Source organism: Sarcophilus harrisii, chromosome 5, assembly GCF_902635505.1.
Source record: "Sarcophilus harrisii chromosome 5, mSarHar1.11, whole genome shotgun sequence".
Lineage (NCBI taxonomy): Eukaryota > Metazoa > Chordata > Mammalia > Dasyuromorphia > Dasyuridae > Sarcophilus > Sarcophilus harrisii.
Window position 1 is genome coordinate 222389083 of NC_045430.1, and position 14800 is coordinate 222403882.

A 14800-nucleotide genomic window follows, 5' to 3' on the forward strand; every position below is an offset into this window, starting at 1 on the left:
GTTGAAGCTCTGCTCTCCTTACAACATTCAAGTTAATTACATTTTTTTTTCCAAATGGCAACATCTGATCCCCATTACCAGCTAAACATTGCCATTGTAGAAGTCTGATTTTGAGTCAAGCAGGTGTGACCACATTGGCCAAAAATGTAATTTCTATTTTTAACATGTTATTTTATGTTCACTTGTAGATGAATGCATGTTGGTTTATTATATATTCATTCATTTATTTATATATGCACTTATTTATTTAAATCTTTATCAGATTTAGTCTTGGGGTTCCAAATCTTAGCCTCGAGGAGCAAATATTTATTACTAAGTTATAAAGAAAATTAAATCTTAAAATAAGATTTCAGCTAAGGAAATGACAGATGTCTTTGGTTGTACATGAATTTAATTGTAACTAATTCTGATAATATCTAAGAATTCTTGGCTGTCTCTGGTAACCAGAGATTATTCAGGATGCATGTTGAGTACATGCAATCCACTTAGGAAAAAAAGATTTTTTTTTAGCTTTGTTGTCAATTTCTAAGGAAACAAGAAATTGATATAAAAAGAATTGTGGTTCTATTAAAATGATAACTTATATTTGCATAGTTCTTTAAGTTTCATAACCCTTTTAATCTCAACATTCTTATGAAGCTGGCAGAATAAGGACTGTTATCACCATTTTATAGATGCAGGAAGTCATTTGTATCTTTCCTAAGTAGAGACTTGACCAAAAAAGATTGTGCAGCAGATTTTATTTTGAGAGAATTGTTAATGAATTAATCAATATTTATTACACATCTACATTTTCAATTATTGTAGTAGATGCTGTCAGATTCACAAGGAAGTGTAAAGACATGATCCTTTAAGGAACTTACAATCTAGTTGAAGAGTCAATACTCATCTACACATAGATCAATCTGAGGAAAAAAATAAGTCCCAATCACTATTGTATGGTGCTGGATGAAATCTGAAGGTAGAGAAGGGAAAAAATCAGTGTGTTGTTGGAAAAGGCTTCATGGAAAGAGTGAGACTTAAAGGAAGAAAAAAAAAACAAGAAAACAAAACAATGAAAAAAAATGGATATAAGGAATAAAGAAGTCAGGAGCTAAAGATTTTACAAAGGTTTCAGCCTGATACACTAGCAGAATCTGATTCCAAGAAGGGATCACAGTTTATCTATCACCTTCATAAAAATTCTCTCTTCCTCCTAGAGAGGAAAATCCTTGAGGGCAGAGATGGCATCTAATTTCATTTTTGTTTACCTATAGTTGTATACATATATATATATCAGACAGACAGGCAGATAGACAGGGGGAAGGAGGAGAGTTAAATATTTCAGAAATGTTGAGTTCAAATAAATTTGATAGTTGGAAAGGGAAATAAATATGGCAGAAAATATAAAATTTGAGTTATATTGAAAGGAGGATTTTCCAGGTTTGGAGATACTTTATTTTTGTTGTTGTTCATTTATTTCAGCTATGTCCAACCCTTTGTGATTCTTTTGGAATTTTCTTGACAAAGATACTGGAGTAGTTTGCCATTTTCTTCTCAAACTCATTTTACAGATGAGAAAACTGAACAAAACAGGGTTAAATGATTTATTCAGGGTCACGGAGCTAGTTAAGTATCAGAGCTAGATTCAAACTCACAAAGATAAGTCTTTGTGATTCCAAGTTCAGTGCTCCATAGTGGCAAAAGAGATGTTCTATAATTAGCCCAGAGTCACATAGCTGGTAAATGAGAATTCAGGAGGCTCGCTGCCTCCCACCCAGCTCTCTTTGTAATATTTCACAGTATGATAGCAAGGTCACAGAAGAATAGAAACAGAGAAAAAAACCACTGTATTTGGCAGGAAGGAGGTTATCAGTGACTTCAGGGGAGCAATCTCTATAGAGTGGTCAAGAACTAGAGGCAGACTGCTGACTATGAAGAAGATAGTGAGTGAATAAGAAGTGCATCTAGTTAAAATTGAGGCTTCTAGGGGGCAATACCTGAGGTCAGGCTTGTTTTCAAATTCAAAGTTGGCTTCAAACACTCACTAACTGTGTGACTGTGGGCAAGTCATTTACCCCATGTCTCAGTTTCCTCATCTATGAAATAAGCTGGAGAAGGAAATGGCAAACCATTCCAGTATCTGCCAAGAAAAATCCAAATTGGGTCACAAAGAGTCAGACATGACTACTTAAGAAACAATAAACTAATTAGAATCAGTCATCCAGACACTCATCTCTTTCCCTCCAAAATTCATTTGATCCATAGATCAAATGCAATGAATTCTTATTTTTACCAAAATCCAAGTAGCATGTAAGTGCCTACCTACTAAAACGAAGGCTTTATTAAGAAATAGAGACAAAAATAAAATGATCCTCCCCCTTATGAAGCTTACATGCCATTAGGGGGGATAATACAGATAATATATAGATAATACATGAATAAATAAATACACAATAAATTGAGAGAGAGTAAGATAATTAGAGATGATTTATAGTATCACAGAAGATAAGAATTTGGGAGAGAAATACTAGCAGTAAATACATTTTAGTCACGTGAGATGGGCTGTGTGAATACTCTGGAACAGGAGGTAGCTTGTTGAGTCTGAGTGTACACTTCTGCCTCACTTAAATCCAATCATTTGCAAGTCAGGGCATCCCCCTCCTGATGTCATTGACCCTCTTTGAGAATGAGCAGCAGTAGGATGTAGTAGATTGATTTGAATGGACTATAGAGTATGGGAAGGACAGCAGCAAGGTGGTACAGTGGATAAAGGACCTTGAATCAGTAATTTCTGAGTTTAGAAGTAATCTCAAACAAAGGTCACAGCTTGTGCTTCTGGGCACAAGACATCATTTGATGTCTATTTATGTCATATTTCTCAATCATAAAAAAGGAGGTAATAATAGTACTTCCCTCCCAGGGTTGTTATGAGAATAAAATGAAAATATTTGTAAAGCGTTTAGCCCATATTAGGCTCAATATAAATATTAAGTTATTATTAGTAGATACATTAAATTACATTATTTTATAAACTCCATTATTAGATGCATTAAATTATTATTAGATACTTTTAAAAACTGGAAAAGTAGGGATGGTTAATTATTAAATAGAAGAGTCTCTTTTCAATAATGGAGTAGAGAGGCACTGAAGGCTTTGGAACCAAAAAGTAACAAGCAGATTTTTGGGGCAAATTATTTTGACATCTGAGTATGATTTAAAAGTGGGAAAGACAGGTAGCCAGGAAACCAATTACAAAATTCTTAGAGTAGCCTAAGAGTTAGGTGATGAGAATCTGAACAAATGGTCTAAGTGTGTGAGTGGATAAGTAATATCATTTTGGAAGAAATAACGATGGGATAATCTATTCATTTTCTTTTGGTTCTAGTCCTTTGAGTTCTTTGAAATAAGAAGACTCTTCATATAAAAATTCCCTCTGTTGGTTCAGATCAGCAATCATTGTTATGTCTCACATAGGGCATTCCATCTATAAACTGTGGGCATTTTTACCAATTACTCTCCTACCTCAAATAACTTCTCTCCTCCTCTCTGCCTCTTGGCTATTCTGGCTTCTTACAATGTCTAGCTAAAATCCTATATTCAATGAAAAGTCTTCCCTGATTCCGCCCCACTCCCCCCTTTTTTTTAGTGAGACAATTGGAGTTAAGTGATCTGTCTAGAGTCACAAAGCTAGTAAATGTCAAGTATCTGAGCTTGGGTTTGAATTCAGGTCTTGACAAAGAGTGTTTTTTGCCTTTCCTTCTATCTGCAGGGCTCAGTGCAGTGTCTGACAGACAAACTGTTGCTGTTCAGTCATTTTCAGTTATGTCCAAGTCTTCATGACCTCATTTGAGGTTTTCTTGGTTCACTAGACTGGTTTGCCATTTCCTTCTTTATCATTTTACAGATGAGGAAACTGAGTCAAATAGAGTAAAGCAACTTGTTCAAAGTCACATAGCTAGCATGTGTCTGAGGCCAGATTTGAACTCAGGATTGCAGTGTGCACTGTCTAGCTGTCTCTGCCTATGTATAGGAGGTACCTAATAAATACTTGTTGATTGATTGATAATCTATGAGAATTACCTGAGGCACTGTGAGACTGTAACTTGTTCATTGTCACTCAGTGTAGTCAGATGCCAAACTTGAACTTCTTGATTCCAAGGCCATCTATTTCTTCCTTATATGGTGCTATCTCAGTTTTAAATACCAGAAGTAAGCACTGACCACCCATGGAGATGCCTAGGAATCCCCAAAATTTGAGAATAATATGTAAGAAAAAATACCTAGCTTCTTGGACAAACTGGGCACAAACTGTACCTTTTTGCCTTAGAATTGGGAGTGTAAATGAGAATGAAAGGGGAAAGGAATACTGGAGTTGGTGAGATGCTTTTGTTTTCAGTTAGAGGCAAAACATTCTCTACTTATCCCCTTCCCCATCACAACTTTCCCCATTGTGGTTTCAGTTTCAAAAGATTACAGATCAGCTTTAAAAATTAAATGGGAATTTTTGGAGAGTTTTACAGAAGCTGTGGATGACATGCAAAAGCCAGCAGATGACACAGAAGAGGTTTAGAAACTCAGAAATACTTAAAATATATGTATCGTGCTGTAAACACCCCATAAAAGAAAAAGAAAAAATTCAGATTTCCTCTCTAGTGTGAAAGAAGGGCCAAAAGATTTTACATGGATTTTCCAGATCGTGGGGGTGCTGAGCTCTGTGATTTAGCAGTCATAATTGTAGAGGTTTCGACTACTGCCCTAGGTTTCTTCAGTAATACAGAAAATCATTTGGCATTGCTTAATTATTCCCTTTTATTCCACAGATTATCCTTGCTCCGGAATGTTGGGGATGGTGTCTGGACTTATTTCAGACTCACAAATAACAGCCTCAAATCAAGGAGACAGAAACTGGATGCCCGAAAATGTCCGCCTTGTCACCAGCCGCTCAGGATGGGCACTGCCATCTGCCCCTCACTCCTACACAAATGAATGGCTCCAGATAGACCTGGGTGAAGAGAAAATTGTGAAGGGCATCATCATCCAGGGAGGGAAGCACCGAGATAACAAGGTGTTCATGAAAAAATTCAAGATTGGCTACAGTAACAATGGCTCCGATTGGAAAATGATTATGGATGAAAGCAAACGGAAGACTAAGGTGAGATGCTGGGCTTTGCAATAATATCCCATTCAATCAACAAATGTTTATTCACTACTTGCCAGCACCATGCTAGCATCTGAAGTTATAAAAAAAGAGCAAAGGGATCCCTGTCTCCAGGAACTCCTATTCTGATGAGTGAGACAACATGTGCATCTCTCAGTGGATTAAATATATGGTTAGGAAGCAGTTAGAAATTGGGGGGAGCGGGAGGTAGTCTATAAACTTGTGGTTTTTTCATCAATAGTTTATCATTTTATTTAATGTAATTGATTTATTTTGTAATCTTCTATAACCTCTTAAATATTTTTTAATTCTTCTGAGTAGGGGATCATAGTTTTCATCACACACAAAAAAAGGGACTAACCATTTATCCTAAATTTATTGACAATTGAGAAAAGCACTAACGGGCAGAAGCCCTAGTTTGAGATAAGAATCATAGTGTTAAAGGTTCAAGGGACCTTAAAGATGATCAGAATTAACCCTTTTACTTTACACATGAGAAAACTGAGATCCAGAGCATTCATCTTATTTAACCAGCGTACACAGATGTGACCAGAACTCAGATCTTCTCTCAGTTGTGTCATGGATCCCTTAGGCAGCTCAATGAAGCCAATGGGCCCCTTCCCAGAATAAGATTTTTAGATCATTGAAGGCACAAAAGGTATAGAGGGCTCTTTCCACACTGCTGCCCCTCCTTCCTACCAGAAAGATTTGTTTTTCCATAGTCAATCCACAAAGCAGATAATCCTCACCCATAATCAAGAATTGAGTTTGCAGGATCAATTGAGTGATTATATCCAGTGGTATTCTTCCCACGTAGTGCCCTTTTTAAATCATCCCAAGAGTAAGCAGCCTACATCTTGTCCCTTGAAATGGAGAAGGTTCTCCACCCTCCCCCCAACAATGCTCTCCCACCCCATGTGTACCCTGAGGTTTGCCTAGGACTTATTCTCTAGAGAAGGAGAAATCATGGATCATTGTAGGGAACATTATCATCACACTAACTCGGAATGAGTGTGGGAATATGGTTTGATAAAGTGATGCAGGCCAAAGTTGCTAGAGGCAGGAAACATAAACTCTGCAATGCTTCCAACTCCCACTCATTCCAGATGTGTTGACTCTGTGGAGACAAGCCATGACTCCCATGTGGGACTAGTTAATACATCAGGCCATCTACGCAGGGCTTATACTTTCTAAAACTCTCTTACGCCCTTCTCAAACTGATCCTTAAGTTGTAAAATATCTTTGTTATTCTGTGTGTCTCTGTTTCTGTCTCTGTCTCTGTCTTTATCTGTATTTCTGTCTTTCTCTCCTTATCTTTTTCTCTATATCTGTCTCTCTGTCCCTCTGTGTGTTTCTCTCTTCTTTGTGTGTGTGTCCCTCTCTCCTCTTCCTCTCTCTCTTTTCTTTCTCTTTCTGTCTCTCTGTGTCTTTCTCTTTTCTCTTTCTGCCTCTGTCTGTCTGTCTCTTTATGTATATATATATATATACACACACACATATATACATACATATATATATATGTCTGTTTCTGTCTTTGTCTCTGTTTCTCCTCTCCTCCTCCTTCTCCCTCTCCTTCTCCCCCTCCTTCCTTCTTTCCTCCCCTCTCTTTCTCTCTCTCTCTCTCTCTCTCTCTCTCTCTCTCTCTCCCCATATATGTGTGTGTGTGTGTGTGTGTATAGTTTCTTTCTCCTCTCCTCGCTGTCTCTCTCTGTGTTCTGTCTCTGCCTATCTCTCTATATGTCTCTGTGTGTGTCTCTCTACCTCTATATCTCTCTTCTCTGTCTCTGTCTCTCTTTTCCTTCCTCTTCTCCCTCTCCCTTTTATTCTGACTCTTCTCCCTCTTCTTTGCCCTTCTCCTTCCCCTTCCCTCCTTTCTTTTCTTGAGTTCTCTCTCCTTTACTCCCTTTTTTCCCTCTCCTCCCACTTCCTCCTTAATTCTCTCTCTTGTTTTCATGCCCATCCTTTCCCCAAAAGTATGAAATAGCAGACAAAATTCTGGACTTAGGAGTGAGCAAGATCTCTGTTAAGTTCCCACTAGAGACGCTTGCTAGAGACGTGACCTTACCTGATTTTAAATTTCAGTTCTGCTCTTACCGTGTGACTTTGTACAAGTTCTTTCTCCGAGTTCCTCATCTGTCCTGGTGTCTGTCTCTCTCTCTCTCTCTCTCTCTCTCTCTCTCTCTCTCTCCCTCCTTCCCCCTTCTCAAACTGATCCTTAAGTTGTAAAATATCTTTGTTATTCTGTGTGTCTCTGTTTCTGTCTCTGTCTGTGTTTGTCTTTATCTGTATTTCTGTCCCTCTCTCCTTGTCTCTTTCTCTGTCTCTCTGTCTCTTTCTCTGTATCTGTCTCTCTGTCTCTGTCTCTGTGTGTGTGTCTCTCTCTCTGTCTCTCTCTCTCTTTCTTTCTCTCTCTCTCCCTCCCTCCCTATATTCCTTTCTGTTTCTGTCTCTCTGTCTCTCGTTGTCTGTCTCTTCCCTCCTCTCTCTTTGTGTAAGTGTTTCTGTCTGTCCCTCTCTCTGTATATTCTGTGTGTATATATTTATACACACACACACACACACACACACACACACAAATAATCAGACTAGATGACTTCAGAAGGCCTTTCCAACTCTAAGCCTATGACCTTAAGAGGTCCATTTAACCTCTTGGAGTCTCAGAGTCTCTGTTTTCTAAAATAGACATAATCATATCCATGGAACTTCAATTTTTGTCTTATTTATTTTGGTTCGCTTTGTTTTGCTTTGTTTTATAAATAATGTTTTTACTGTTATAATTAATATTTAATTATAATTATAATATTTGATATTATAATTAATAATATAGCCAAGTAAAGAATTTATGTAGACTAGAGCAAGATTATACTTATATAGAACTCAGGAAACTTCAAAGCACTTATAAATGACAGTTATTAACTCTTATTTTTAATTTTCACCAAAAAAATTTTTTTAATAAATAAACATCAGGAAATAGCTTAAAACCAATCATTATTCACTACCCTGCGAGTTGTGACTTCATTGCAAAGTGTGAATATGGTGTAAATCAACAGCTTCACATAGCTGCTCTCTGAATAAAGTGTGTGTTGTTTTGACACGTTCTTCAACACCACAATTCTAGAAGAGAGAGAAGGGGGGGGAACAAATCACCATATGCTTTTTATATGATGCATCATATGCTTCTTTGGCCTTTGTTATCTCATTCAGGCATTTGTAATCAAGTTTGAAGCTATCAGCCTACACAGCAAATTGAGAGGAAGATTCATCAAGAATTCTCACACTTTTCATCTTTAACAAAACAAAACAAAACAAAAAACATTTTAAGATTGGTTGTTTTTTCTTAAACATGAGCTCAACCAACATCATTATCTTCCTATAACAGCCTAAAAATATAAAAAACATCTAAATTATTTCTATTGCGCCTATCACAGTAATTCTTAAAAACCATCCCCAACCAAAAGAAACTTCTAGCAGGGAAAAGAAATCAGTGATTTTTTCTGTTTAAATTTTTATAAGAACAATAAAATACCCTCAAATATGGGAGAACTACCTGGAATGACACCCCTGAAAGTCTAAGAGTTTGGGCTCCTTTTCAGAGTTTTAAATCCCAGCTAGTACAATCATGTGATGAGAAAGTCGCAGCCTTTAGAATAACTAGACCTTCTGAATAGAGAGAAGAGGGGTTTCTCTCCTTCAAAAAAAAAAATCAATTGCTCAAAGAGCATACTCAAAATCCATTGCCATAAAGACAGACCTACATCACCAAGGACAGCGATTCATCCTGATTCCACATGCCTCTTATGGTCTACTCTGCATCTGTATTCAGCACCAATATCTCAGTAATTCAGTTTTCATTATTTCATGCTTCTATTAAGACCATTATCAAATCTGTCTGGAATTCTGTAGATATGGATGACTCTTCATATGCTTTGTTCCCGGGTTCTTTGGAGTTATGTTAATGTATACAAAGCATTTCTATGTAATAATATAATCTTTGGGATAATTAGCTCCTTACTGACAACAAATTAATTAGAGCCTAATAATAGTGAGAGTTAAAAACCCATTACCTATGAATTTTTCAGTTTTGTCTGAGGAATACAGGTTCATTAGTATCATATCCACTGTTTTTGAAATGATGGGAAATTTAGGGGTTGCCCAAAATATTTTTTGATTATTGGTATCTTCTCTTTGCAGGTTAATGCCTTTTTGAATATATAGCTCATAGATATAGGCAGACAAAGCATTTATTAAATGCATACTATGTGTCAAGCAGAGCACTATTAAATGAGATATGCCTACTCTGATAAGGGCTGGCAATACAAATACAAGTAAACAAAACAGCTCTTGCCCTCGAGAAGCTGACATTTTAATGAGAGGAAACAATACATAAGGGAGAGCTGGAGGGAAGGAACATGGGCAAAGCACATGGCAGTGTGGTTTAGAGATGGCTAAAAAATGGAGGAGGCCTATTTCTGGGCAAGCTTACCTTTTTAAAACTAGAATGTTTCCAAGGGCAAGAGTCCTAGGAGGAAAATGGCCAGAGTGGAGGCAGTATTTGTTTTTGGAACTGACAGCTACCTCTTTCTGTGGCTTGTATGGTCTCTTTATTCTCATGCCCTTGTCCCCACCAGATGACAAATAGCTTCATTTTATTTATAATTTCTTAGTGAGATTATTAGGATTTAACATGATATGGTGACACTCTAGGTTACTAGTAATGTAGTGGTCATTTACCAACCAAGTCAAAACCATTCTTTAGAAAGGTGTAGCTCTTGTACTAGAGAGCACTGCATTCTGACCTATTGATCAGATTTGGTACTTTCAAATGAGATAAAACTTTAGGAGTTTTATATTTGATGGCATGTGATCTTATCAATCAATTAACATCTTTGGTCCTTATTTCCCATAATGAGGGGAAAAAGAGGTTAAGTTAAAAGTTCTCTCTAATTTAAAAACATATTATTCTAATTTTTCCTTGCTGTCAGTGAGGATGGGGTAATGAAGGTGCTGACTCAGAAATACAGAGGATGGTCTGTGTCCCAATGCATTATTTCTCAAAGAAAAGATATCTAGTTGTCAGGAATCCACTTCAAAGGAAATTTAGATTCATGTTGTGATTTCTTCATAATATGAATTTGAAAATGTTGCCAGTTGGGTCACTTGCCACTTTCCCTAAGATGAGAAAATCTTTTATCTTCAAATGGCTGAAGTGGGTAGTCATTTCCTAAATAAATACCCATTTCAATGGGTAGGCAGTTCTGGAATAAAAAGCAATTTTGTTAGATAAAATTGACCAGTTCCAACTCCTGGAATGTAATTTCTATCTCTTTGAGAAGACAAGTGTTTGTTTTTTTGTTTTTGTTTTTCCAAACTGGGGACCTCACTCATTTTGGGAAAATCAAACAGTCATATTTAATTAAATTATATATTTATGATAAGCTTGTAAAAAATGGCAAGTTCTCAGTTGACTTCACACACACACACACACACACACACACACACACACACACACACATACCCTTCAGGAAATGGTAAAAATATTACTCCATCAAATCACACCTTAGAGAATCATTTAGAAACTTGTCTTATTAAATCCTTAGATTCTGACATAACCTCACTGAAGGAAAATAATTTTGCTTTTTAGCAAAAGTTTATCTATTTGTCCCTTCTTCTTTTAAAAAAAAAATGGCATCTGTATAATCATTAAGACAATTCAGCTCCTTCTTAACTTAAATAACAGAGACTTAGGATGGAAGGGGACTTGGGAGGGGACAGGGAGACACATTCTTTGTTCATAGGGAGCACTGTCCTAATAAATCATCTTTTTCATATTTCACAGTCCTTCGAGGGTAACAACAACTATGATACACCTGAGCTTCGAACTTTCCCTCCTCTATCCACCCGATTTATTAGGATCTATCCGGAGAGAGCCACTCATGGAGGACTAGGGCTAAGAATGGAGTTGCTGGGTTGTGAAGTTGAAGGTAATGAACTACATTTTTCAGAGTTCTACTTGGTTGGGTTTGTTTTTTCCTTTTCATGTTTTCATGTGTTCCCACTGGAGCTTACACCAACCATCACCTTTTCTCATCAAAGAGTGATGGTGTTGCCATATTTCTGTGACAGCCATTGCTGTACAAAGGTCCAGGAAAGCCATTTATCCACTAGAATACTACCAGAATTATATATAATTACAAAAGCATGAGTCCCTAATATAACAGAGTAATCAAAAATGTTAATAAATTATCTTGGGCTGCATCTGTAGAAGCAGGAAGGATATTCAGAAGGAGGTGGATGATTTAGTTGTTCTCTGCTCTAGTTGTATCATTTATGGAATATTATATTTAGTTTAGGAAAAGCACTGGATAGTTGGAAGAGGTCCAGAAAAGAGTAACTAGAATGACAGTGATGGTGAAGAGAACTAAAATCCATAACACATGAAGACTGGTTTAAGATAATGGAGATGTTTAGCCTAAAGAAGAGCATACTTAGGGAATCCATTATAGTAGTCTTTGGTATTTAAAAGACTGTCACTTGGAAAAGGGATTGGACTTGTTCTATCTCTTCCAAAAAAGAGAACTAAGGACAGTAAGTAGAATTACAGAGAAAGCTATTTTAAACATTAAAGAGAATTCCCTGACAATGAGTACTATCCAGAAATAGGATTAGATGTCTTCGGTGCAGTAGGTTTTCTTGTCACTGGAAGCTTTCACACAGAGTTAAATTAGAATTAGGCAATGAATTTTCAGTGAATGAACAATGATTGGAAATATTGTCAAAGGAGTTCTTGGTCAAGTGCAGTAACCTCTCAGGTCTTCTCCAACTCTGAGTTTTTGTGGTTCTCATGGAGAAATAGAAGTGAAAATGTATACCTTGCATCTTTATAAAGATGCTGTATAATGTTGTTATTGTTATTGTTGTTATTATTATTATTATTATTATTATTATTATTATCATCATCATCATCAGTTGGGAGACAGTGGGGCCAAGCAAAGTTAAGATAAAGTCTATGTAATAGGATCTGATCACATTTTTACTAATAAAATACAATGGTTTCTGATGAAAATGGTGCAAAATAGAATGATGGTTTCTTGCTGTATAAGTATTAGTTTGATTCATTTAACTACCCTATGACTTTTTAATCTATGCACAGTCCAACTACAGAGTCACCTCAAGACTGACCAATTCATAAACTCGAAAGTTTAACTCAAAATTAACTGAGGAGAATGGTTTTTGCTAGCATTTCTATTTATTATGACTAATACTAACATGTCAGCAACCAGACATTAAACTATTAAACCTATATTCGGACGATTCCTGAAGAATGCCTTTTTTAAAAATACTTCTTTCTTTTGGTTTCCAAAAGTATTTGGTTCTTGAGCTAATCAAATATAATTACATTCCTGGGCAAATTAAACACCATAAAAATATACATGTGCTTGGTTCCATCAATTCACTACTACTGAATAATTCATAGCAACTTTTCTATGGATTTATTTAAAACAAGTCCATTATCTCCCTTTTTAACATTGTAGCTATGTTCCTATATTTGTAGCATCACCCCAGGCTACTGTATTATCGTAATGCTTTCAACACAGATCTCAATTAACCGTGTCTAAGGGATTTTAGCTAGAATACAGGTTTTGTAGGTTTGAGAATATGCTGGGATTAGGCAAATTGGATTGGAGGTGGATTTATACACCAAAAGTAATAAGGAATAGAGTTCATTGGGTAAGTGGTTCTGCTGTTATGATATAATTCTTCATCCCTGATTCTGGAAAGGAAAGCTGATTTGGCAATTGAGGTGAATGCAATGGATGGAAAGATTGAATTCTGTGGTAGTTTTCCAGCATGAAGTATGTTGGTCATAGGATTTGCTGTTGAAGTTCCAAGAACTCACAAGATAGGGAAATTCACTTTAGAGCCTCAGATCCCAATTCTATAAAATGGGAGAGTTGGATTAAATGAACTTCTAAAATCCTTTTTATGAATATATGCTTTATGTATACACATATATGTCATCTGTATGTGTATAGTATTCATGTGTGTATGTATATGTACACATGTATAGACGTGTCTACATACATGTGTGTATGAGCATTTATATTTGTATATATACACACGTAGATATTTTTACATATAAAGACATAGAGACAGACAAAGAGAGAGGAAGAAGAAAAATCAAAATTGTTAGCACATGAAGCCTTCCCCTATACTGCCTTCTTCTCTTTTTCTTCCATATTGATTTTACTATGAAGGCAAACTAGGCTCTTTTGCTTCAATTTTTCCCTCACATTTAAGTACTGAATAGGTGTTGCTTTAGACAAAGTGAGACCTGAGGAAGATTTTAGCTTAAAAAAGTCAAGGTCTTTCATTGTATCTGGGACCATTGCCAGTAGTCCTGATCTATATCTTGCCACTTGCCTGATGACTTTGCACAGTCCTACCTCACTTAAATCCAATTTACTTGCAAGCCAAGGCACCATTCTCCTGATGTCATTGGGCCTCTTTAAGCATGAACAACACCCAGTCCATTGCTATTCCTGCCATTCAGGAAAGATAATAATGCTCTGCTTACATTTCTTACAGCTCCATGTCTATATCTCTGGTATGGTTTTTTTTTTTTTCTTCCTTGCAGCAGAAGTATTTTGGTACACGTCACAAGCCCCCTATTAGATTGTAAGTTTTTTATGGACAGAGATTGTATTTATTTCATCTTTATGAATGCTACTTTACATATAATAGGCACTTGAAACGCTTAGACTCTTAGACTCTTAGACTGTCCTTGACCTTAAAGATTAATCCATCTTGCTCATTTTATGGAGAAGGAAACTGAGACTTAGAGAAATCAAGTCTTGCTCATGTCAATTCAAACCCAATTCACTCAATGTTTACTAGTTTAATTGAATCCCATGTAAATTAGATCTTGTTTCTTGTAAATCAGTCCACAAGCATTTGTTTAGCACCAGCTATATACTATTAACTCAGAGAATAGAAGAGTAATATAAACTTTGTCCCTAACTTTAAATCTTTGGGAGAAAATCAAATTCATGCAAAAAGAACAGGAGAATGGTCCATGACTGCATTTGGTCAGGTAGCAAATTAGTTTAATCTTCTATACTTCCTCACTGAGGTCTTAATGCAACCAAGGGAGTTCCTCTCCCATCAGAATTCGAACCACACCCCCTATGAGTATTCATGAGAGCCAGGGTGTTGACATAAACTAGAGAGAGGGATAAACAGTGTCTAAAATATTTAATGGGCAGCAGTTCTAACACAGTAGAATAGCATCATGGAAATATGGAATTATCAAGGGCTTTCCTGTGTTGATTATATTGACTCAATGATACCCCAGAGAAGAACATGACTGAAATGAAGTAGTAAATAGTGTATGCATTATCTATATTTTATCTTTTCCTGTGGGTAGGAACCAGGCCTTTTTCATCTTTCAATCCCCCTGAGTTCTTAGCATAGAGCCTTGCGCATAATGAGAGATCCGTAAATGTTGGTTGGATGTTAAGTGAACGAAATTGTTGGTGTATATGTTTGGAGATTGGAGGAAGCTGGAGTTTAACTCCATTTGTCATTACTCTGCAAAGTACTTAATCACAATAACAAACAGTGTCAGATTTTTATTGGGAAGGCAGCAGTTACCAGAACATT

General features: G+C 36.4%; 1 protein-coding gene across 7 annotated transcripts in view; it reads left to right on the forward strand.

Annotated features, from left to right (window-relative positions):
* Positions 1-14800, forward strand: part of NRP1 (neuropilin 1) — a 176149-nt gene that overhangs the window by 132224 nt on the left and 29125 nt on the right. For all 7 annotated transcript variants that reach the window (XM_031939716.1, XM_012551217.3, XM_031939718.1 and 4 more), the window contains exons 10-11: positions 4803-5134; positions 10977-11121. In XM_031939716.1, the coding sequence (XP_031795576.1) occupies positions 4803-5134; positions 10977-11121 (477 nt within the window). The remainder of the gene's footprint in view (positions 1-4802; positions 5135-10976; positions 11122-14800) is intronic.